Here is a 23,765-nt window from a genome sequence, read left to right as displayed (position 1 = left end):
AGAGGTCTTTGCCTCTGGCCCGAAGACCAGGGTGAGACAAATACATGATTATGCAGTTGAGTGAACTTCTCCTTATTTTCGTAGTCTATCCACGCATGAAAATTGGACGCCTCGAGAAGTGTTTGTAGGTTACACAATTCTGACAAAAACAAAGTAAACTTTGTGCACGTGTGTTTACCCTGCACTACAATAATGTTGTAAACATCTGTCCTTCTTTATTTGCTAAAATAACTGATGCTGTACTTTTTGTTGGCAGAGAAGTCTCTTATTTGATGTCAATTTAGTGTTTACTTTTACACACAAACTCAATGTATCTGTAATGCTAATGTGAGAAGTTAACTGTTATTGGAGGCATTTTGACATGCTGTTTCCTCGAGTAAACATCACTAGGAATGTGGTTTATTGTTTTGTGGGCCAACATCTTCTTTTAAGAAACAAAGAACCAACAGCATGAACAACGCTTTCCTAACATGCAACACAATGGTTGAATCCTAAAAAGGATCTGAACTTCCTTTCACTGATGGGGGGGGGGGGGGGCTCGGTTCACATAGGGGCCTGAAATGGAGAAGCAAAAGGAATGTGATGAACTAGTTTAAGGGAGAGAAGGAAAAAAAAAAGGAGAAGTGGTTTCCTGTATTTCAAAATCTGTCACAGATGTGTGCTTTCGTCCAGCTCCATCCATTAAAGGGAAATAAAAAGGACAGAGAAGGAAAAGAAGAAGTGGGGGGTGGGAGAAGACAGGAGACCATTACAATCAACACTTAAAGCATTCATGAAGTTTTTTCAATTAAAAGTTTTAAAAAACAAGTTATTTTACCACTGCAATGCTATTTAAAAGTCTATTGTTGCACACATTAATAAATTAATAATGATAAATTATTACCGAGTGACGAGTAAAACATCTAGTAAGATTGCATCGAGAAATACAGTTTAATTACAACAGATGGTTCATAGTTAATAATTAGATTGAACTACCTACGTAAACATTATTTGTAGCTAATTAAAGTTGCAACTGATTACTTTAATACCTAAATAAATGGCATACTTTGTAAAGCCTCTATACCAGGGGTGGGGAACCTTTTTCCTCTCAAGGGCCATTTCAATTTTTACAATATCCTCAGAGGGCCGTACAAGTTATTGACCTCTGCTTAAAAAAAACTAAAATCACAGCCTATTCATTTCATTCTGTGCAAAGAAAAAGCAACCTCTTAATCCAGATATCTCACCATGACTCGCGTATGCATGCACGTGCAGGGTGTGGCGTGCTCCCCTGGGAAGATTTTTTTTTAAATGTTGAAGTTAAAAGCATCAATCTGGTGCACTTTGAGAGCAACATTAGGAGATCTATGGACACATCTCTCAACACCCAAACACAACTGTAAGCAGATTTTCTTTTAATTTATGGATATTTGACAAATCACTCCCCTTTCAAACTGTATTCTTCTTTATTAATAACTGTCATATAGTATTTTATACCTGTTTACTTTATTCTCTTATTTTTTTTATAACTATAATGATCATATAAAGATGTGCCTTTACCTCACTGGTTGTAGAAAAAGCTTCTTATATTCGTTAGCATAGCTAGCTAACCAGATGCTAATGATAACAACACATTTATTGACTGTCTGATCAGTATGACAGATGAGCAGATCGCCACTGGGCTTTCAACTAAAGACACAGACACGCAGAAACTGCGGCATGTGTATGGACGTATCGGTACTGCAATTTCTGAAGTGCTGGAGTGGCGTTCTGGTGCTCTCCGTCAGAACTGCACCCCTGTCAGTCGAGACTAGTGCTGCGTACCTGGACTCACATTCAGGTTCAGGTCCGGACTCAAGTCCAGAGGTTCAGGTTCAGGTCCGGACTTATAAGTCCGGACCTGAACCCATGGCTTGTGTCAAGTTGTGTGAGTAACTAAAGTGAACTTATTGTGAGCTAATTATCAATTGAAAATTAACTCATAATCAACTCAAATTCAAACTCATCAGGTTTATTGTGCTCCCTTCCAACTTGTGTCTACATTTCTCTACAAAGTACAAATGTGCCACTTAGTCTACAAATGACTTATGACAGCAACTACAGTGAACTACTACAAAGTTCAAACATTTATTTCATTTACCAAACTAAAGTAACCAAACAGTCCCTGAGCTGACTGAGCCTAAATTCCTAAAACGTTGCTGAAAGGTAGAGAGTAGAGTAGACTATACGCATCACACTGTTACACACCTACTATACAGTATAGGCTACACTCTAGTGAATGTACAGTCAGAGTGTACTGTACTGTCTGTGCACCATGTCTTTTCTACAACTCTACATGTGTACATTATACAGTACATACTACATACATAGTGATGTACATACATACTGTTAGAAATTAAAATCAATGTTGATATGGCGTAATTTTGAATTAAAAACACTAATTTAAATCACTTTTATTCTGAAAAAAACGAAAGTTCACACTATTAACTTAAAACTTTTATTCTGAAAATTCTTCACTTCCGGTTAGCATTAGCATGTGGCGAAATTCTACGTTTTCAAACCGTAAATCGAAGGTGAAATGACATGTGATGTTGGACACTGAGCACACTGGGATTAGCACTCATTTATTGACGCTGAATAACGTTTATCAGGGAATGTTTAAATAACCACAGACACCAGAATATACGTAAGTGCTAGTTTTTTTGCGAGTCCAAGTACCGGTTCCTGACGTTCCGGTTTTAACCGGACTTGAACCGAAACTTTTTACAAGTCCAGTACCGGTTCGGCGTACCGGTACGCAGCACTAGTCGAGACCATAGACTGTGGTCGAGACATATACCACGTGATGACACGTTAGGCTCGTGTTGTGTTCAAGGACCCTGACCTTGGCCAGGAAAAAAAGGCACTCGCTTGTTTAATTTTGTTGCGGTCTAGATTTCTTTCATTTTTTTATTTTTTGCGTGTGTTTATAAATTACCTCGAGGGCCGTACCAAATTGTCTCGCGGGCCGTATACGGCCCGGAGGCCGGAGGTTCCCCACCCCTGCTCTATACACTTATCAATGTTTACAAATGTGGAAACCATCTATAAACATTATGCATTACGATGTTTTACAAATTATTTTTTGAAGGTTTACATAATGCGTGCAGCAAGGTTGACAGTGTGCAGAGCTCTTAATAATGTGTCTTCTAAACCAGTGGTTCTCAACTGGTGTTTTCAGCATACAATATTAATTAAAGTGAAGTACAGTGCATAATCCCTTATATCCCTTTACAGAACTAAAGTATGCTTTAAAAAAAGGTTTAATGAGATGATTTTTAGAAATACTAACATATAAACTACGCATTCTGGTACACTCTGAGAAGAAAATAAAAAAATCTATAGGCTACTACCCGACATATTAATAATATGTTATGCCATTGTTTGTTTTTCACTTTGTTCTGAAGCTGAACTTTTCTGTGTGAATTGTGGGTAGGGTAGATAGCCCCCATTGTTCTGTGACCTGTCAATCATCAAACCGGGGGTCATATTTCAATTATGTGTTCACTTGTATCTGAAGTTGTACCCATGGATGTATAAAGAAGAGTTCTTCCGCAAAGTTATTCTCCGTGGGGACTTCCGGCAACAATCTTGATTTTGATTGGCCAGAAGACTCGGAAAAAACATCAGCAAAGATGTTTTATTGAGAAGATGATCACTACGTGACAGAAGTTTTCAAAACCGTTTATGGTGTCCGGTACTTCCAGTCCAACGCCGACTGCATGCACAGCGTTAGACCTTCAAAATAAAAGTTTGACTTTTTTTCAAAAAGAATTGTCTTCACTCATACATCTGCGACCCACTCGAAACGGGTCCGCGACCCACTTTTGGGTTGCGACCCACCAGTTAAGAACCACTGTTCTAAAGTGATCAGAATGGAATTGTTGTTATGTCTTATTAAAAGAAAAGCTTTGCATTCAAAACTGTACATGAACAAAAGCTTTGTCAACAAAGTCATCACAAGTGAAACGTACTTAATATGCAGAACTGTTAAAAGGAAGTGAAACACAGTGTAGCAATCACCTTTGAGTTTATTGAAAAATGTGTCCACTGTACAGATTTATTCAAAATGTTATCGATAGTAGCTTGCACGCTGCTTCACGGTGCCCTGGACATAATCTTTACACGGGAAAGCAAACCGGATCGACATCCAAGTCAACACGGAGACAGATATCTGGTCAAGAGTTCATACGATCTTTCACAGAAAGAATCAGGTGAAAATCATCAAAACAGATGATTTACTTAAAAAAATGGGAAGAGCATTGTGTTCATTAAGAGGAAAAATCAATTCTTACTTCCATATGAAATTGTACAGTAAGTAAATCTCTGTGCTTGAATTAAAGGCAGAACGATTTTACGATTATCAAAGTAAATGACCTCACACGGATCAGAGTGTTTGTTTGGCTTAAATAATCACAAGTCATCGTGTCTGTGCATGTTTGACATACTTATAACAATAACAGGGCATATACTTCCCTATAAAAATCTGGTGACAATCATCATAACATCCACATAAATTCACATCTTTGAATCACAACAGCATGCATCCTCTGTGTCTTTTCTCTGGTACAACTTACACTGGATTCCCAAAAGGCATTTGAACATCAAACATTTTTGATGAAAGGTCATTAGTTTCTCTTTTTGTCGATCACAGCACAGCATTAGACATAATATCCTATGCACCAAGATTATATAGCAGTATAACAGACAATCAATCCTAGTTTAGTCTTCTGTCATTTTGATTTCATTTATTTTTTTCAATATAGGACACATTACTATCTGACTACAAATGAAATGATGAAATTGTTACTGAAATCTGGTGAATTGCTTTAAATCTGGAGAGTTGTAGCATGTTCTCTCCTTACAAAAGATGTAAGACATTCAGAGCTGCTTTTAACTACCTAATATTTACGTTTTAATACAAACAGAGACTTTTTGGGGGTTGAAAGTATCTTCATTATGCTGCACAAAGTACAAGTTTGGCTGTCATGTTAATATCCCTCTTGATACCCATGATGCATTAGATGAATTGACAAATAACACATGATTACCAGCTGACATGACACCCGAAAGGAGACTTATTGTCTTTCCTAAAATACTGCATGTTGTTCTCTTGCTGAAGTGGTCACATGATGAAACGGCCCCCTCTCAGTGCAAAGAGAGGTGGCTGGTTTAAAAACAGATTCATAATAAAACATACAATAGCTGTGAGTACTAAATGAGAACCAGTAACAAAGTATATTAGACAATATATCAGCTCTCAACAGTTTAGCAGAGCTTAAATATTCACTTCATATGTTCACATAAAATAATGTTATTCATGTTACAGTGGTTTCCCCCATTTTAAGTTAGACATGTGGTCAAAATAAACGCTTCCATTTTGAATAAATCCAATACAATAAGTGTTATTTGATCAACGGATGGCAACATAAACACATGATTACAAATGAAAAGAAAATGTAAAAATGACTGAAATAAATGTGTCGAGTCAAACCTCAACCTATTTCACCATGCGTTTCTCCTTTACAGATAAGTGCTCCACATAACAAGTATGCTGTTCTGTGCATTAACAACTTCACAAAACTTAAAATCAGCAGTCATTGCATTGATGAGCATTAGTTATTAGAATAACATACACTCTGAGTTATGTATAGACTACATTCTAGTATATCACCTGTGTTAACTTGCACATATAAAAACAGACATAAAGTCCACACACAGGTATTTTGCATTGACCTGCATTGAGTATTGAAGTTAGAACATTTTTCACAGTAGCACGGTCCACACACACATTTATCTGGACCTGCAAAGGTGTTCGGCACACAAGGGAATACTGGAAACACTTTCTGTGCTGTTTTTGCATGTACTGGATGTTTTCACTGTAATGTATTGTGGTATTTCTGAAGTCAAGTGTCCTGTATTTTTTGTAGTTGAGGTCAGAAGAGATAACTACAGTCACTATACTAGACCAGGTAAAACTGCAACCAGGTGTCTGTTTACTATTTGGTAAATATATTGCATGATGGGTAAAAAAAGTCACTGTTCATTAAAAGATTAAAATGAGTAATGCACCAACAGGCTGAATTGTATATGTCATTTATATTTTGTTAATACTTTTGGAGGCTTCTTGTTTAAAATCTCTGTTTGGTTACAGCAACATTTCTGCAAAAGTAGTTGCCTATTTAATTAACAAAGCGCCATTCTTATTACTTAATATTTCAGGGGATAAAAGTAGGTCTGACTCGATATTGATACTAGAATATACAAGCCATTTGGTGAAAGATAACGATAACTATCATCATTGTCACCCATAGTATTGTGGCAGCTTGTTTTAACCTCCAGTGTGAATTAATAGTAGTATGGGATGAAGTAGAGAATGGGAACCAGCCAAAGGTAAGCATTACGTACTTGTGCTCTGCAATGTAGTGCAATGGAATGCATTTACATGATTTACTTTTGTGTGCTGCTTGCATGTGTGTCTATGAGTCAGTGCACCTTCATATTTTTAATACGTGAGTCTGTGTTGTGCACTTCTCCGGGAAAATAATCAGTTAAATACCCCCTAGCAGCTAGCAACTGAAATTCATCGAGGATTTTTTTTATGTTATTGAAAATGACCCCATAGATTTTCTTGTGTTGTCACTGTTGAATGATGGCAAGGTGGATAGTTTATGTTGGATATAGAAATCACAATGACTGACTTGAATCAGTAGTTACCTATCTTCTAAGTCTTTGATCCTTGAAGAAGCCATGAAGCTTGATTCATTCATCAGGAACAGCTCTTGGATAAGTGCTTCATTTCCTGTGGACATGAGCTACACAATGAACCCTGAAACCACTGACCACAGCGTGAAGGGGGTTCCTCAGCTTGCCACAAGGGGCTGTGGCTCTTCACCTTGCTCGTCAGTGCCTTCAGGAAGTTCTTTGTTCCAGTAGCACTGGTCGAAGGTGTCAGAGCGGGGAAGGTCTGCTCCCTCATTTGGAGCTAGGAGCGGAAAGTCATGATCGACCATCTCGCACAGACGCACATAGCTGAGAGGGAGAGACACAGACGATTCCAACCTTTAACCAGACAGTCAAACATCTGTACATGTGTGTCCTTAGTCAGATCATATGATGGAAATCAAGTGAAACAAAGAGCATAGCTTACGAGGAGATATTGGTTTTGGCATGCTCCTGTATCAGCTCCCCCTTGGGATTGACAGTGAAAATCCTGTTCAGAGGAACGCCCACCTCCTTATAGGAATACACATCCTGAAATCACAAAACATCCCTACCAAGGGTAAGTGTTGGCAACAAATTGTGACAATGCTGAAATATTTGATTTTAAATGATGCATAGAAATAATTACTATTACAAATGATTCCCTTTGAATAAAGAGCAGAAAAGTGAACCCTCTCACCGTAGCTCTGTTTCCAAAAGCAGCGTAGAAAGGCTCAGTGTTGGGGTAGAACAGTTGCTTTATGTCTGAGAGACACTCAATCTTAAACTTCTCTGGTTTCTTCTCAATCACCTCCCTACACAACATGACAGTAAACACATTTTACACAAACAATGTGTTAGCCAATAGATGAAGAAGACTGAGTGAAATGCATGAAAAACCCTAAAGTTCTAGTTACAATATGTGCACATGACGGTTTGTGTTGTTTGTGCGTATATATATACATGCTGCTGGTGAAAAACAATCTTTTTAAATACCAAATTACAGTTACTATTATTCATTGCTGAGGCTATTTTTGTATGGCTCAAGCCCATATGAATCCTGATTGCTAAATGTTGGTACATGTGGTGTGTGTCTGACCTGTGCAAAGCAGAGAAAAGGCTGCTGGGGCTGAGCAGCACCGGGCCCATAGGCAGCATGGTTCCCCTCTCATTGACCCAGTGCAGGTAGCCTCGCGTCATGTCAGCCATACCAATGGCCCTCGCCGAGCAGAACATGAATTTATATCCATTCCTGTGACAGAGAGAGAGACAAAGACACACATTTACCAATTTCAACAGTTGTGTATTCAGGTTTAAAAAGGATTCACTACTAAGATGCTATTATATGTCTGTTAAAGCAAAAATAACTAAACACATATATCAGATATTTTTAATGTAGAAGCTTACATTTGTATTGTAAAATGTCCTTAGCTTAACAACATCACTATGTAAGCAGTGTGGAGATTGTAAAGCAGCACTCACTGGCTGACTTTGTGGTAGAACCGAGCGATACCCTGGTGGGTCCAGTCTTTACCCAGAGTAGGGAGGATGTGACCCAGCGTGTCTGACCTACAGAGAGGCAACGTCACAACATCAATACAGATACACTTCTTTACTTCAAGTAGACACATCACCGACACTAAATCTGTGTAAAGCCTGACATCTAGTGGTGAAAAGTTGAAACTGAACTTCCTTCTGTCACAGGCTGCTTTGTTAATTTCCTATTGGATTATAACAACGACAGGGAGACAGTCTTGTTTTCCATTACCTGGTGATGGTTCCATCTATATCGGAGATAACTATCTTGTCATCCCAGCTCCACAGATAGATTGTGCCATGGCAGCGACATGTGCCCTGATACTGAGTGGTCACACTGAACACCACTTCATTGGCTCCCTCTTTCAGCTGCAGGCTAGCCTACACACACACACACACACACACACACACACACACACACACACACACACACACACACACACACACACACACACACACACACACACACACACACACACACACACACACACACACACACACACACACACACACACACACACACACACACACACACACACACACACACACACACACACACACACACACACACACACACACACACACACACACACACACACACACACACACACACACACACACACACACACACACATTCAAATTATGAAAGTTAATTTGATATACAGTGTTAAGCTTGTTATCTGCAATGACACAAAAATCATCAGGAATTCTGATTTAATTTCTTTAAACAAAATATTAGAATACCATTTTTCATTTTAAGATACAATAAATCTGGGTCTGAGATTATGGGCTCTCCCTCAGACCATTGTTTTCCCCATTCACTGAGCCTCCGATTAAACTGTTTGGAGCCCCATGGGATAGAGAGTGTAACCCAAAAAGCAACATGTTTTCACTCTTTTTAAAAAACATTTTAAGTTTGATGTTTGGTATGTAAGCATAGGTAATGTATGTACTTTGTCCACATTCATGCCATATAGTGCAATATGTAATAAGTCACTACAGAGCTTTAGAGCGGCCATAAACTAAGGTGTGTGCATACTTTATCCACATTAAGGTTAATAAAACCAACTGTAGTAATGCATACCAGCTGCTCTGAGTTGAGCCGAAGAGTCTTCTTGTAAAAGACGCTGCCAGGACTCATGAGGGGCTCCGGCTGGCAGGATCCTGATGCCTGATTGGACGATCTGTTGTCTTCATCACTAGAGGATGACTCATCCTTTGTGCTGAAGACAAACAATTGTAATGAGAATATGAAAACTGATGAGAATGAAGCGTTGTAAGAGACATATGTTGTTTTTATGCTAAAAAAGGGTCTGTCACCTGTTCATTGAGGGCATGGTGAGTGAGCTCTCTCCACTGTCTCCCCCCCCATCCGTCACTGATTCCTGAAGTGCAGAAAGGTCAAAGGTCACTTAATCGCCTGAAATATTGTTGCTTTTGTTGATGTAAGGAACAAACATGGCCCCCAACATTTCCATTTGTCCCTTTCCCTCCACTGACTAGATTTATTGTGTAGATAATAAAGGCTTACAACCACTACAAATGTGTGTAGTTCCAGTAATCCAAAATTCGATTGACAGATAGCAAATAAGCTTGACTCGGACAAGATATACGTCTCAGGATAGTTTGTTTGACTCTTTACTTCAGCAAAAAGGTATCAAATACAAACACATATTTTCGCAGGTCAAAAACTAAGAGGTCTGTGCTTCTTTCTCCTTCTCACACACACACAATCACCAGCAGCTGCCGTCGGCTATAACGTCTCGTAATCACAAGCAGCTGCGGTCGTCTATGCCGTCAATTTCACATGGCTGGTTCGAATAAATGATATGATAGCACTAACAACAAAGGATTATAATATTCAAATATATCAAACTATACATTTTAACATATGGCTCCTATAATGTGGATCCTGGAACTTACTGATTTGGAGTCGCTGTTCCGGGTCCTCCATGAGAACCACCAGCGTCCTCCTTTCTTTGGCATCTTCTCCTTCATGATGTTCTCCACTGAGGCCTGAAGAAAACCATGCATATACAACTCAAAACTGACTGGAAATGTAACTCAAAACTGACATAAATAATGGAATCAAAGTGAAGCAGGAACTACAGGTACACCCATAAATACATGAACAGATAGCTCACAAGAAAATAATAAAGCAACACATTGCAAACGACAATGAACTGCAACTAAATCACCAAATAAAGGCAGTTACAGGTGGGAATTCAAAGGCACATAAACAAAGGAGGCAAAGTAAAGAGAGATGTCTGAAGATTGTGCCTGGATAGCAGTGGGGAAAAGTGCCACAAGACACAGCAGACAGACCGACAGACAGACAGACAGACCGACAGACAGACAGACAGACAGACAGACAGACAGACAGACCAACCGACTGACAGACAGACAGATAGACAGACACACACACATACACATGCCCTGACCAACTCCCAAGAAAAGTATCATACAGGTTGGGAATGACTGGAGCCAAAAAGACCAGGGAGGCAGTATGAGAAGAGGCCAAAAGCAGAAAACACGTAACTCAAACACCAACACTTAGCACACAGAAAAATCGGATGAATGATGGAAGGGAAATAAAAGTGTAAATAAAAGAAAAAAATAAGGAGGGGGATAAAGACATTACATTATTATTGTGTTAGAAAAACAGTAAGATTTAAAGGCAAATGTCACTTTTGTTATCGCTCCTCTGTGTGTTTATAAAAAGCCGATTCCAATTATATCATAGGGAATATCCATCAAAAAGTTCTCTTTATCCAACACAGTAAGTGTAAATAATCAATTTGTTTCATAAAAGGAAGCCTGGACACTGGCAAAAGACAACACTGAAGTGACACATCAGATAGGGAAAATGTATAATTATTATTTGCTAAATGCTGTAAGTGCAGAGTAAAAAGTGATGCAGGGTCGCAGAACACTTACACCACACCATCTAACAATATAACAATGATGTAATCAAAGAAAAATACTTTAAAAAAATTATGACTAAGCTGTATAACTTTACACTGAAAGACAATTATATTGTGTATTGTGTCTGACTGTGGTGGTCTTACCTGGGGCAGTGGTTTCTGATAAACCTGCATGGCCAGCATGACAGGAGCTGCTGTGTTCCAGTTGAAGTACCTAAAAGCAATGGCCGAGAGCTATAAGTGGTCTTTAAAAACTCACATTTATATCTGACAAAAACAGGTGTCATATTTATTTCTAAATGAGGGGTTATCACCCTAATTAGCTTTCTTGACGAACGTTTATGAGATGCCAGTGAGCCGATTGAGGTAACTTTGGCTAGAGGGAGACTTGCTATTTCTCCAGGTTTCTAGTATGTGTGCTAAGTTATGCTAACCAGCTGCTAGCAATAACTTCATATCTATTCATAATGAATATATTGGTACATACTTGTTTCCTATCTTGACAACCAGGTTGGGGTCATCGATAAGAGAAGGGTTTTCCGAAAACTGCTTGTAGGAAATTGCTCTCTCCTGGAACTGATCTGTGACATAAAACACACACACACACACACACACACACACACACACACACACACACACACACACACACACACACACACACACACACACACACACACACACACACACACACACACACACACACACACACACACACACACACACACACACACACACACACGTTTAAAAACAAAGAACAGGGAATTAAGTGTTTAAATTGAACTAAGTGTTTCCCCTTTGTCCTTCCCTCTTGCACATTCCTTGTCCTACCTCTTGTGATCTCTCTGTTGTCAGTGAGTCCTCCACACAAAGAGATGGAAACATGAGGCAGGTCCCCTATGTGGTCGGACAAACTGTCAACACCGCTGTCCATCCCACTGCTGCCCATCCCACTGCTGCCCTCTGAGTGGGGGGACTGATTTGCGCTCCGTATTCCCATCATCATCAACTCAGAGTCGCCTCTCATGGAGCTGCTGCCACCGTCACTGAGGAGAGAGAAATACATATGCTCTCAAACAGATACATCTGTAACATCTGGTGTTGTGATCATGACTGCATCTTGGGCCATAAAATAAATATGTTTGACAATATTTCATAATGTCTCTAAATGTATGTTACGTGGTTTTCCTTCCCTCCTGTGTTTCTCTCTTCTCCCTGTCTTCTGCACAGCTAATCAGCAGCTGATCGGTATCTGCCTGTGCACCTGAGTCTGATGGCTGATTGGATCCTCTCACCCTCAGCTGGCCTATCAGCAACCAGGGCCGACCATAAAGGAGGTACCCAGGAAGTCTTCTCACTCTCTCACTCTGGGCCTGTTGCTGATTGAGGAGCCTGCAATTGACTGCAGTGTTGAGCAACTCATGCTCCTTGTATTGTCTGACCTTTTTGAAAGTGTGTGTGTTGAGAGGTGGAGGAGATAGGTAAGTCTGGGGTACCCTGTACATTTCTCACCACGTAGCTAACTAATGTTTAGACACACTAGGTTAGCGGATTGTGCCACCCCTGTATTTAGTTTTTTCCAGCTCTGAGTAGGTTAGTTAGTGAGGGTTTTTGTTTGAGTTTTGGTTTCAAAGGATAGATGTAGAGAGGCCTGGTTTTGTTATGCTTGTTTCTTTTGTTTGGCACAATACTTTGACTCCTCCTCCTCACACAAAGAGTGTTTCTGTTAAACTTTGGTTCAGTTAGGTTGTTCAAGAAATAAACCTTTTGTCAACTGTTATGCTGACTCCCTCATTTTTATTGGTTGTATGTTATTGTCTCCAGGTCCCCTAGACCTTAGTGGGGACGTAACAATGTAGCACATGAGGTAGATCGGCATATTTGAAATACAGTAACAAATAACTAGATATGAAGAACTTGCCTGATCATGCACTTTGGGGTTGTACTCAAATGGTTATGGCTGCTTTGTTTGGATAAAAGTGTCAGCTGTATAAATGTAATGCTGTGGTGGTTAGCTATTGCCATAAATCCTTATAAAATATTGAACAAGTTATTGATTACATTTGTAAAGCAGGACACAAATAACATAATGTCAAAGAATCCTGCCTAGGAACTCAGTGGGTGTATTACCAAACATAAGTAAGTTATTTTACTGCTATCAAAGCATGCACATGAAATGTTCGGTGCATGATTATGTTTGTTACTGAACCTTTTAGGGAAGTAGAGAGCAGCTACTTCAGGCTGCAGCTCTGTGATGTCATCCAGGTAAATGCCATCAGCGCCAAGGTGTTGGCTTCTTTTTTCTAATAAAATACAAAATTACACATCACCATCAGCATGATAATGAAGCATATAGAAATGTTTAAGTACAAGAAAATCCTTTGTACTGTTTGAGATACTGGTACCTTTCCTCTTTGATGGTGAATCAGTTGATCTGATGGGACTTTCTCCAGCCCCACCTTCTTCAAGATGATCAATGAGAATCCTGGGAGACACTGAGCTGGCTGATAAACCCTCAATCTCCGCACAAAACTGCCCAACATTTTCCACCTCTCCAACTACAGGAAAGAAAGTGAAAAGCGTGTATAAAACAAGCTCATGGGTCACTGATACATAAGGTTCATTTGAGAACTGTCCACAAGGATTTGGGAAATTCTACAATCCTTTTCTCATTTGATTCATTCAGAAGTGACATTTGCAAAAAAAAAAACAGTAACTTAAAAAAGTAAAACACCACTGGAGGTCAGTAAAGGGCCACTTTTTCAAGACTGACAGAGGTTTAAAGTATTTAATAAAGGTTTTTAAAGGTAGCTAGATAATACCATTTACCTAATTATGGATTAGTTTAAACTGTAATGTTCTAGGCTTGCAGATAATACCATTCTGTCTTCCAGATTATGACCATGCTCACCTCCAGGCCTGTCCACAGTCGTCATAGTTAGTCCGGCCCTGGCTCCACTTTTGCTTTCTTCGGTGTCCTTGTCCTCACTGTGAGCAGCAGACTCCCCTGGCTGGGGAGCGTAGAGATTGAGGGAGGGGGGTCCCATGTCAAGGATGGTTCTAAAATGAGTGCTGGAAGACACCGGGATGGAGACCACTGGGGGAGGGTGCTGCTTCTGGTGGTCAGTCAGGAAGGCCGGCTATGAAAGAAAGAGAAAGGGGTGACTTTACACTCTTTTTATGTGTGTGCTCAAGTATGTTCTGTTTTTATATTTACTTATCTCCATTATTACATTTTGGGACCCTAATATATGTTTTCTCTTTTAAGATGAGAAGGTTGATCCCACTCATGTGTTACTGAAGCCAGCAGCCTTATGAAGACATTTTGGGAGAAACAGCTGAAATGATTCTGTCTAAAGGTAAAACAAAAGACTTACAAGCAACTTTAAAGCACACTAATAATTACACGATATCTCGTTTGTTAAATCCGTACTTTACAAAAACAAAGGCATGTAGTAACACTTTTATGAAATCAATGAGCTTTGAGAATACCCCATGGCTTATAGCCTTGCGAGTCCTGAAGTATTTTGTACCTGGGCAGCTTGCGGCAGCTCCCCCCAGGTCCACAAAATCTCAGGGTTTTTCTGATTGGTTAGCTCTGAGTCGCTCTTCGGTGTTGATGGCCTAGAATCGTCGAGGCCGCTGGAAAAGTAGATTAACATCAGTTTGTACCCCGTAGTTTAACAGATATACCATCTTTAAAATATATATTACATTTTAGAATACTAAGATTAAGTAAAGCCGAAATTATAATTACAACTATTTAAATAAGTTTTACTTCCTGCAAACATTAAGCTTTACATCCATTCGTGAATAATTGTATTAGCAGCATTCAGAGAGCGGAACATTGAAAGTGATACCTAACGTGGGGGGGGAAGTGAGAGGTCTGCTGAGGACAAGAGATGGACAGACCACAGGCAGCAGGGATGGAGAGCGACTCCACCGTCTTGATCCCATGACTGCAGAAAGATACAAACACAGAAAGAAGACGGTACATTTTAATTATTATGAAACTGAAAACATTGAGGATGCTTTGTAGAAATGTGACCCGAATGACATAAAAGGAAGGGAAAAAAAGTTTGACAGACAGTTAGACAAAATAAGAAGATAAGTTAATCATCAAGTGTAGTGAGTAAGTAATACCTCTGTGAACGGATCCAGTCAGTGCTGGGGTGTGTGAGCGTGTTGGCTATAGACCCCTGATCACCGTACACAGGTCTGAATACACACACACACACACACATGCATTGAGATGACATTCTTATGCAAACACGCATGTCAAAGCCTGTGCACACGCCATACTATAAAAACACAGTGTACAGTAAGTGCAAGTCCAAATAAAGTCAAACAGGGGATTTGCTTATGCTCATAAAAATGTCACGAAACGTTTGTTTGAGCACAACCAGAGCACAGTATGAGGCATCACATGAGGTAAACACATTCTTTCATCTCCTCAATGGTTTCTAGAGAGCTCCTGCCCTAGTGGTGACCTTCTTTAAACATTTTTTTATTTATTTCAAAGACACACAAAGCACCGTGGGAACAGGAAGAATCCCTGGAGCGCAACCCACAAACTGAGCTGGCTTTCACACACATACATAAGCTCTAACATGTGCACACATGCAGGCACACCCATTCATTGCATCTCCCTCAACTGTTCTTAAGAGTTTTATTTGAGAAATTGGAATGATTTTACAGAATTTAGAAAGATCGGAAGAGGCTCGATCATTCTCAATTGTCTTTGATCATTTCTAAGGAAATATTTGGTATTTCTTTTTTCCCCATTGTCTGAGGTCTCACCTGGAGAAAGATGATTTCACATACTTGCCCCAATAAGGATTTAGTCATATTTTAATCAGAATTCAATAACAGTTTTTTAGGTCACTATAGATCAAATCTGAACAAACCACGCAACCCAGTGAAGAAGAATGGCTACGCTTTCGAGTGTTTAATTGTCCAAAGATGTTCCTTTTTCAACTTTAATTGTTGCTCTTTAACAATAAGCATTGTTATTTTGAGAAGGCTAATCTTTGTAACAAGTACAATTCTAAGATGCTTATTGTCAGCAGGTGTTTTATCTACCATATTCACATAACAGTTTACCATGTTGGCATACTGACCTTTGTCAAATAAGCACAACACACACATACAGATGAATCTGGAAGCCATTGTTATTGCAGGCACCAATATTTTGTTACAAACCTGGATCTGATGATGGCGCTAGATCACCAAAGTCATTACAGCTCATCCTTAGGGGGCATGATTGTTGTTGTTGAATACCATGGCATCAATCCAAAAGCTGTGGAGATAATTACAGACTAACCCAAAGAGGGGGACACTGCCATCTACATTTTATTTTACTATATTTATTTGTTTGCCTGTCCTTGTTTGTCTACCCTCCCTCATACTGTAAAGCGTCTTTGAGTTGTGAAAAGCTCTATATAAATAAAATGTATTATTATTATTATTACATTGCTATATATGGAAACATTCCAATTTCTTCTGTTTCATGCGCTGAAATGCACATGCCCTCTTTTCAATTGCTGGAAAACCCACTCACACTCATTCATGCATGACACACATAACAACACAGTCTTTATGCTTAACACAACTATTGGCAGTGGTTCATCTACTTAACAACCATCATTGTGAATGTTGAGAAGAGCCCATTGAGGTTGTTTACTACAGCAATGGAACAGAGTGACTGTTTTAATAACTCCTCTCTCAAACATTAACAGCTAAATTGTTCAAACTGAAACACACAATCCAATAACATATCATTTACACACACATACACACACCTGCTGTCACCCTCTCTCTCCTCGTCAGAGCTCAGGTCAATAGTAAACATGTCCTGGTCCTCTGAGAACTCTTCATCACTCTCCTCTCTCCTCCCTCCTCCTCCACCTGCCTCTGGTCGTGCCTTCCTCCTCCTCTTCCTCCTCTTCTTTATCATCCCCCCATCACTTTGCAGCATTCCCAGGCTCTGGACAGGAAGTGAACCGCAGGGGATGGTGTCTATGTCATGTGAGAGAGTGCAATCAAAACTGTTAGCACATACGCATTTACACAAATTACCAAATGTATTTTTAAGAGGGCCTACCATGGTGACGGAAAGTGCCCCTCCCCAGCTGGGACTCCATTAACTCTGCACCAGTCGACACGATGGGTGAGGTCGCAAGGTAGGATGGGACTATTTCCTGTAAACACAGAAACATGACATGATAATATGAGGTAATCTATAGTGTAAACATCCATAATTCCCTTCAAACTCTGATTTAAATCAACTATATTTTATTTAAAACAAAGAGAATTTGGAGTGAAATCATTGGGAAGAAGGTAGAAGATAAAGAGTATGCTCTATAGCTGTAGTAAGCAGCAGGGGTGATTTTAGCTACTAGCAATGAATATGCTAACCATTTCAAGCAGGTATAATGTTTACCATCATTTGTTTACCATCTATGCAATTGATGTTCACCAGCAACGATGTTGTCACATTAAAACACAATAGTCTGTTTGTGCATAATTTCTATGTAAGCCATGATATATCCATGTAATGTTTGTTGAGATATTTTTTTTGATATACTTTATTAATCCCGGTGGGGGAATTGTTTCTCTGCATTTGACCCATCCTGTGTTAGGAGTAGTGCTGCACGATTAATCGAAAAAAGATCGTGATCTCAATTCAGACACCTATGCGATCTCATTTCTAAATTACGGCGATCCTATGACGTCAAGCTGATTTTTTTTTTGGATTTTTTAATTATTTTTAATTATTTTGCTTCTGAATAATACCAACTTGCAATGTCAATCATACTTAAACGATGTAAAGCAAATATACTGATACATTTAACATTAAAGTACCATGATCGCATGCAAATGGTAGTGTTCTGTTTCTCCTCCTCTCATGCAGCCACTCGTGTTGCCAGTTTTTGCGGAAGGAATAAGCAACCAGGTCTATGAAAACAAGCGCAAAAGAACATGTGACTATGTCAGTTGTTTGCCTGAACTGTAGAACTGCGTGCAGTGTTGCAAAAGTGCCCTGTTGAATTTAAAATTGAGTGCAAAGCTGAAAATGTGTTTAGATTTTTGGAGACTTGAGCTGAGATTTTGCTTTTGTGTCACTTTATATAATGTTGCTTTATGTGTAATTTTAGTGTGTTTGCAAACGAAAAATACTGTATTGGTCTAATTATTTATAATTTACAAACCTATTGCAATAAAGTGAAGAAATTGAGAAGATACCACAACAAATATGTTTGGGTGAGGTTAAAAGAATGTCCCTTTATTTTGTGTCCATAAAGAACGTGTGCGCTGTTGAAAGAATTCAAAACACTTGAACTTGTGAAAACAGGGATTTATCATTGCCAGGAAAAAGGATAACTTTATTATTATGATATTACACAGAAACGCAGTGCATGACTTGGACTGCAAGCAAATAGAAAATCTTCCTCAGGATAGAAAGTCTGCTCTGCTGGATTTGGAAGCCCCTCTTTAGTTTTTGACCTGCTGGGCCCAGAGTGAAATGCTTTTGTGAGCACAAACTAGAGGGGAACAGCAAGCACCAGTGTGATTTTGGTGACATTGTGACTATCCTGGCCAAAATGACAGGGGGCGCTTCAAAATCCGGCAGCTCTAACAACTGCACTGCCGGATTTGGAAGCCCCTCTTTAGTTTTTGACCTGCTGGGCCCAGAGTGAAATGCTTTTGTGAGCATAAACTAGAAGGGAACAGCCAGCACCAGTGTGATTTTGGTGAGTCTGTGACTATCCGGAGTAAGATATAGGGGGGGGTTCCAAATCCGGCAGGAGAAATACCTGCTCTGAACATGTTATGTAGAGAACAGTGCAGATCTTCCCTATTGACACCAGGATTAACCTGGTCTAAAATAAGGAACATTAATAGTGTGATAGAAAATGAAATGTAATGTAATAGAGGCACAGATACAAGATCAATAATACACTTTATTTTAGGGCACCTTTCAAAGCATTCAATGTCACCTTAAAATACAATTGAAAAAAAAATAGGAGTAGCATTACAATACAAACAAGTGTTGAGTAGGGATATATAAAAATGATATTCAAAGGAGCAATTCAAGTGAGTGAAGCCAGTTTGAACACATTTTTTAGGCTTGATTGAAAATAACACAGTGTCTGACATGATCATGTGATATCATTACTGTTATATCATTGCTTACTATTCGTGGTTATCAGACACTTAAACAACAGAGAAGGTTTTAAGAAATAGGACTATACTGACAAATCACATATTATCCTGTCATTGTCTGTTCTGTAGGAAGGAGGAATATAACAGAGTGGGACTAAACACTCAAAAACGGAAGTTTATTCCAATACGAAGATTGTGACAGATCTGAAAAACGTGTCCTTAAAACGAGCCTCCTCGCAATTGTATGCACATTATTTATTCAGCCGTTTGCTGTTTAATCAACACAGGCGATTACGTCACCTTTGCGCGTCCCCGCGAACAGGGCTTCAATCCACGGCAAGGCTTCAACCTACTGCATAACACCGGCAGTATGTTTACAGAAGCGTTAGCATTAGCACTGATTAGCAAAGAGTGACGAGAGCGACTAGTAGTACAGGAAAAACAGAAATGAGTGACACAGAAATGATTGATGAGGAGGTCGAGGACAATGACAACAACACCGATGAAAAAAAAGGGGGAACATTGTAACTTGCCAGCGTTCCTCCCTGAAACCTCAGAATGTCGACATGTTGGTGTTCTTAGCCAAGAATCTTAAAGTGCAGTAGATGGACTGTGCTAGTAGCTAGGCAGCTAGGCTTTATTTACATTTATTCTGAAGCTGTAACTTTATGTTCTGTTCCGTTTTTATATTCAGTACTGACTGCAGTATTTAAGTTAATCATTTTGATTCAGTGACATTACTACTCAGTGGAGTCTAGCACTTTGTTTAAGTTTATGTTGTTTTCAGTACAAGAACCATTAAGTGCAGTAGTTGAACTGGGTGCTAGCTGGCTAGGCTTTTTTATATTATTATTCTAAAGCTGTGACTGTTTTGTTTTTATATTCAGCACTGTGGTGAGGTATTTTGAGTAACTGAAGTGCATTCCTCCCTGTAACAAACAGGTTGGTGTTGTTGTACAGTAGTTGGGTGTCCTGTCACTGTGGACAGGTGCTACTGCAAAGTTTACATTTTGTTATTATAAAGCTGCAACAATTCTATTTTTTATGTTCAGCACTCAGGCAGCAGCAATATCTTTATTTTAGTTACTGTATGTTTTGTTACCAGAGAGACTTGAGTTCAAGCACTTTGTTTAAAGCCACAGTAGTTGGCTGTCAAATTCATTTTAGTTACTCTATGTTTTTGCTACAAGAAACTGAGTCTTGGATTTATATTTGATGTTGATGGTGTCTGTTAAGCCACAATAGTTGGCTCCAGGTGCCACATTTTGAATGTAGTAATGTTTGTTCAGTATTCAGCAACTACAGACTAAAGACAAAGTTATGTTTTGTTACAAGAGAGACAAATGTTGTCTGTTTAAATTCATTGTGCTCTCGTGACGTCTAAGAGTAAGAGTGCAATACATAATTTCATTGAAACGATGAGAATCGTGTGAGAATCGTGATCTCAATTCTTATAGAGGACAATCGTGATTCACATTTGAGCAAGAATCGTGCAGCACTAGTTAGGAGCAGTGTGCTGCCATTTTGACGGCGCCCGGGGACATTTTATCTCCGGGGGGAGATATTAAGAACAGAGTGGTGGGACAACCGACACATAACGCCATTATTGGAACCGTGCAACTATCTTTAAAACAAATCCAAATGCATATTATTTATACCACAAAAACATACGTATTGTGGAATTGAAGTCTTACTGTTTAATTAAACAGATCCCCCACCGATACAAATCCACATCATCTGGTTTGATGTTGAGGTTGAGCTCAGATTAGTTACATCTCATAGAGACAGAGAGCCAGATAGTAACAGGGAAAGATAAAGAGATGATGGTCTGCAGACTGACACATGTCTTGCAGTTCACTTGTCATGACACAGTCAAAGTCAATGTGAGGGTGAGTAAAGGAACAGTGGTCAGGATGTGCAATATGCCAGGTCACAACTCATCTGTTCAGAGCAATATATGCTGGGAACATACACAATCTTGCAGGATGGGACATGTAAGAATTTGGTTTTGTATATCTTTGGAGACGAATGCATCTACCAAAACAGCTTTGTGCACAGCAGAAATAATGAAATCAAATGATCAATGATCTCAATGGGATTTATCTGTATAAATAAAGGTTTGAAATGAAACACCTTTAATCGTCTTTTTTCACCTGAAAGGGATTTCAACTAAATCAAATCAAGGTTCATTACAACATGTGGATTGTATTACCACAGGTATTCAGAGATTCTGATGTTCTAGCCTGATGATTACATCTTCCTGGAACATTTGGTAAATGTTTCCCTTGCAGGATCTTATTGCCATACACAAGCCCTAACAAGTCCTCCAATTTAGTAAAGGGCAAGTTGGATAGAAGACTCCCAGGAGACTTGGCTTGATGCCAAATAGTTGCCGTATAAATGCAGTGAATCTTTTTCCATTTATAAAAGAGATACATCAAAAACACTGATGGAAGATAATAAATGTAAAAACTGAAACTGACAATCATCAAGCTGCTATATCTGACTGAAAAGTGTTTCATTCCTTGCATGTTTATCTGTGCTTTAATACTGTACATTACATGTTGTATGTGCGGTTTGTCCTGTTCCTATTTCACACTCTGTGTGCCGAACCGCCTCGTCTGTCTGGCACTCAGATCAGTGACCGGCAGTTTCAGAGTGCAGTCTCAGTGCAACAGACTGTACAGAGGTGAATTTGCCCGAGTTATAAATAGACCCCTGGTTTTCCACTTTCCAGAGGAAACGTTGGGTCAAGGCGAGATTATGCCCAAACAGTGGGATATAGATGGCCAAAGAGACAGACATTCAATTAAAAGTACTTTATTTTCCCATAAAGGACGAAGGAATTTAAATATTCTTACAGGACCCCCTCTTTAGAGCACCATGTCAGACCAAAGTAATCCCTCAGATCAGGTTTGAGTTCTTCTCAGAATAATTCTGGGGAACATTGTCAGCTCCCATCATGCTCACCACTCATTCTTGTTTCCTTCAGACGAGTAAATTCCAAAATAGATGAATGTCTGTTCACATTATTTTGTGTTTCCATATATATTATATTTTCGTGGTACTATAACACATTTTTCTATTTAATTTTTGTTCTTTTCTTGAAATGCCTTTCATCCACTTAGTACATTGTTATTTGCACTGTATGAGTGAGACTTATGATCTTATTATAGCCTTTCTGCAATTTAATTTGTGGAGAACTGTGTGCTATCAAGGCCAAGACACTCGTGATTGTGCACTTCTAGGGTTCATAACAATTGGTATCTTTAGGACAATTCTGTTTTGCTTATTTATGGCCAAACATCACATTGCATAATGACGACAGATCAGTCACTATTTAAATACTTTTACGTCTCCATTAGCAGCTGCCCGCACAACTCAGTCTCATGTTTCATTTCAGACTACAGTAAAGAAGGGGCACAGTCTGTGCAGAAAACTATAGATCTAGATCTGATACTGACAACACTATGTTGTGTATTTGCAGATTCACCAGTAAGTGGTGAACTACATTGTTAAGATGATGCCACAGGGCAGCAATTAAAAAATTCTCTACGAGTACCTCTCTTATTCAAGCTCTTTTAAGTTTATTTTAGTTTAGCCTCCAAGACCTTCATGTCTTACGTTATGTTCCATCCTATATTTGTGTGTGTTTACTGACTCATAGAAACGACTGTCAATCATCACTTACCATCGTGTTTTCAGTTTCTTTGACAAAGAAGGCCTCTCCATTCTCTCCCAGCTTCATGTGCAAACTCACCGGCTCTCCGTTAATTTCGATGTCAACCTGCAGGAGAGAATCATGATCTTTAAGCATGTTTAAAACCCGTTTATCATGAATAAATCCTTTATTTGTGATAGTGTGTTAACATTTAGTAAGTGGAAGTTTTGTAAATGAATATCTGTGTTATCTTACAGATAGCATGTGTTTGTGTGATATCCGTCACTTTTAACTTTCCAATAGCAATACTCAGACCGTAGAATGTCATCAGAATTTTGCTGCAACGTTTTTACCAAATGAAAATGTCTGAACACTGATTAAAACTTATGTTATGACCTTCTGTCCTCACAACTTTTTCCGCCTTTGCTTCAATACTGTAGTCAGGATACAAGTGTGACTAATGAGAAAGTGTGATGGAGGCAGCACCCTGTAATCTCACCAGTTTCTCTCTGGAACGCAGCACACCCATCTTGCCGAAGCGGACGTGGAAGGGGGAGCACTTCAGGGTGCCATCGGGCTGCCGGACCACGATGACATCTATACATCCTGACAGGGTTGCAGGGTTGAGTCCCCTGTAAAGCTCCTTGACCTGCACAAACACCTGACCCGCCAACTGACCCACATAGTTCATGGTCTGTAGCTGGAGACAGGCAGGAACACAAGAGAGAGAAATGTATGGTTAATTACTTTCTCACAAAAAA

General features: G+C 39.3%; 1 protein-coding gene across 3 annotated transcripts; it reads right to left on the bottom strand.

Moving 5' to 3' along the window:
- Window positions 1-4,031: 4,031 nt before the first annotated feature.
- On the bottom strand, window positions 4,032-23,701 carry LOC117439735 (phosphatidate phosphatase LPIN1-like). 3 transcript variants are annotated; one of them, XM_034075771.1, is made up of 23 exons: window positions 23,504-23,701; window positions 23,035-23,130; window positions 17,281-17,377; window positions 16,979-17,195; window positions 15,321-15,395; window positions 15,038-15,136; window positions 14,711-14,819; window positions 14,089-14,317; window positions 13,583-13,735; window positions 13,387-13,480; window positions 12,009-12,223; window positions 11,668-11,761; window positions 11,325-11,394; window positions 10,722-10,808; window positions 10,180-10,272; window positions 9,577-9,641; window positions 9,341-9,479; window positions 8,489-8,637; window positions 8,203-8,289; window positions 7,820-7,972; window positions 7,421-7,535; window positions 7,169-7,272; window positions 4,032-7,050 (listed from the first exon to the last, which is right to left on the bottom strand). In XM_034075771.1, exons 1-23 carry the CDS (start codon window positions 23,693-23,695, stop codon window positions 6,882-6,884), a joined length of 2,901 nt encoding a protein of 966 aa, XP_033931662.1. In that variant the 5' UTR covers window positions 23,696-23,701; the 3' UTR covers window positions 4,032-6,881. The 3 variants fall into 3 exon arrangements, with proteins under 3 accessions (XP_033931662.1, XP_033931669.1, XP_033931650.1); XM_034075778.1 differs by lacking the exon at window positions 10,722-10,808; XM_034075759.2 differs by lacking the exon at window positions 15,321-15,395 and having other exon boundaries at window positions 23,504-23,697.
- Window positions 23,702-23,765: the final 64 nt, after the last annotated feature.

Source organism: Pseudochaenichthys georgianus, chromosome 3 (genome assembly GCF_902827115.2).
Source record: "Pseudochaenichthys georgianus chromosome 3, fPseGeo1.2, whole genome shotgun sequence".
NCBI classification, from domain to species: domain Eukaryota; kingdom Metazoa; phylum Chordata; class Actinopteri; order Perciformes; family Channichthyidae; genus Pseudochaenichthys; species Pseudochaenichthys georgianus.
This window is presented reverse-complemented; position numbering and strand designations above follow the sequence as displayed.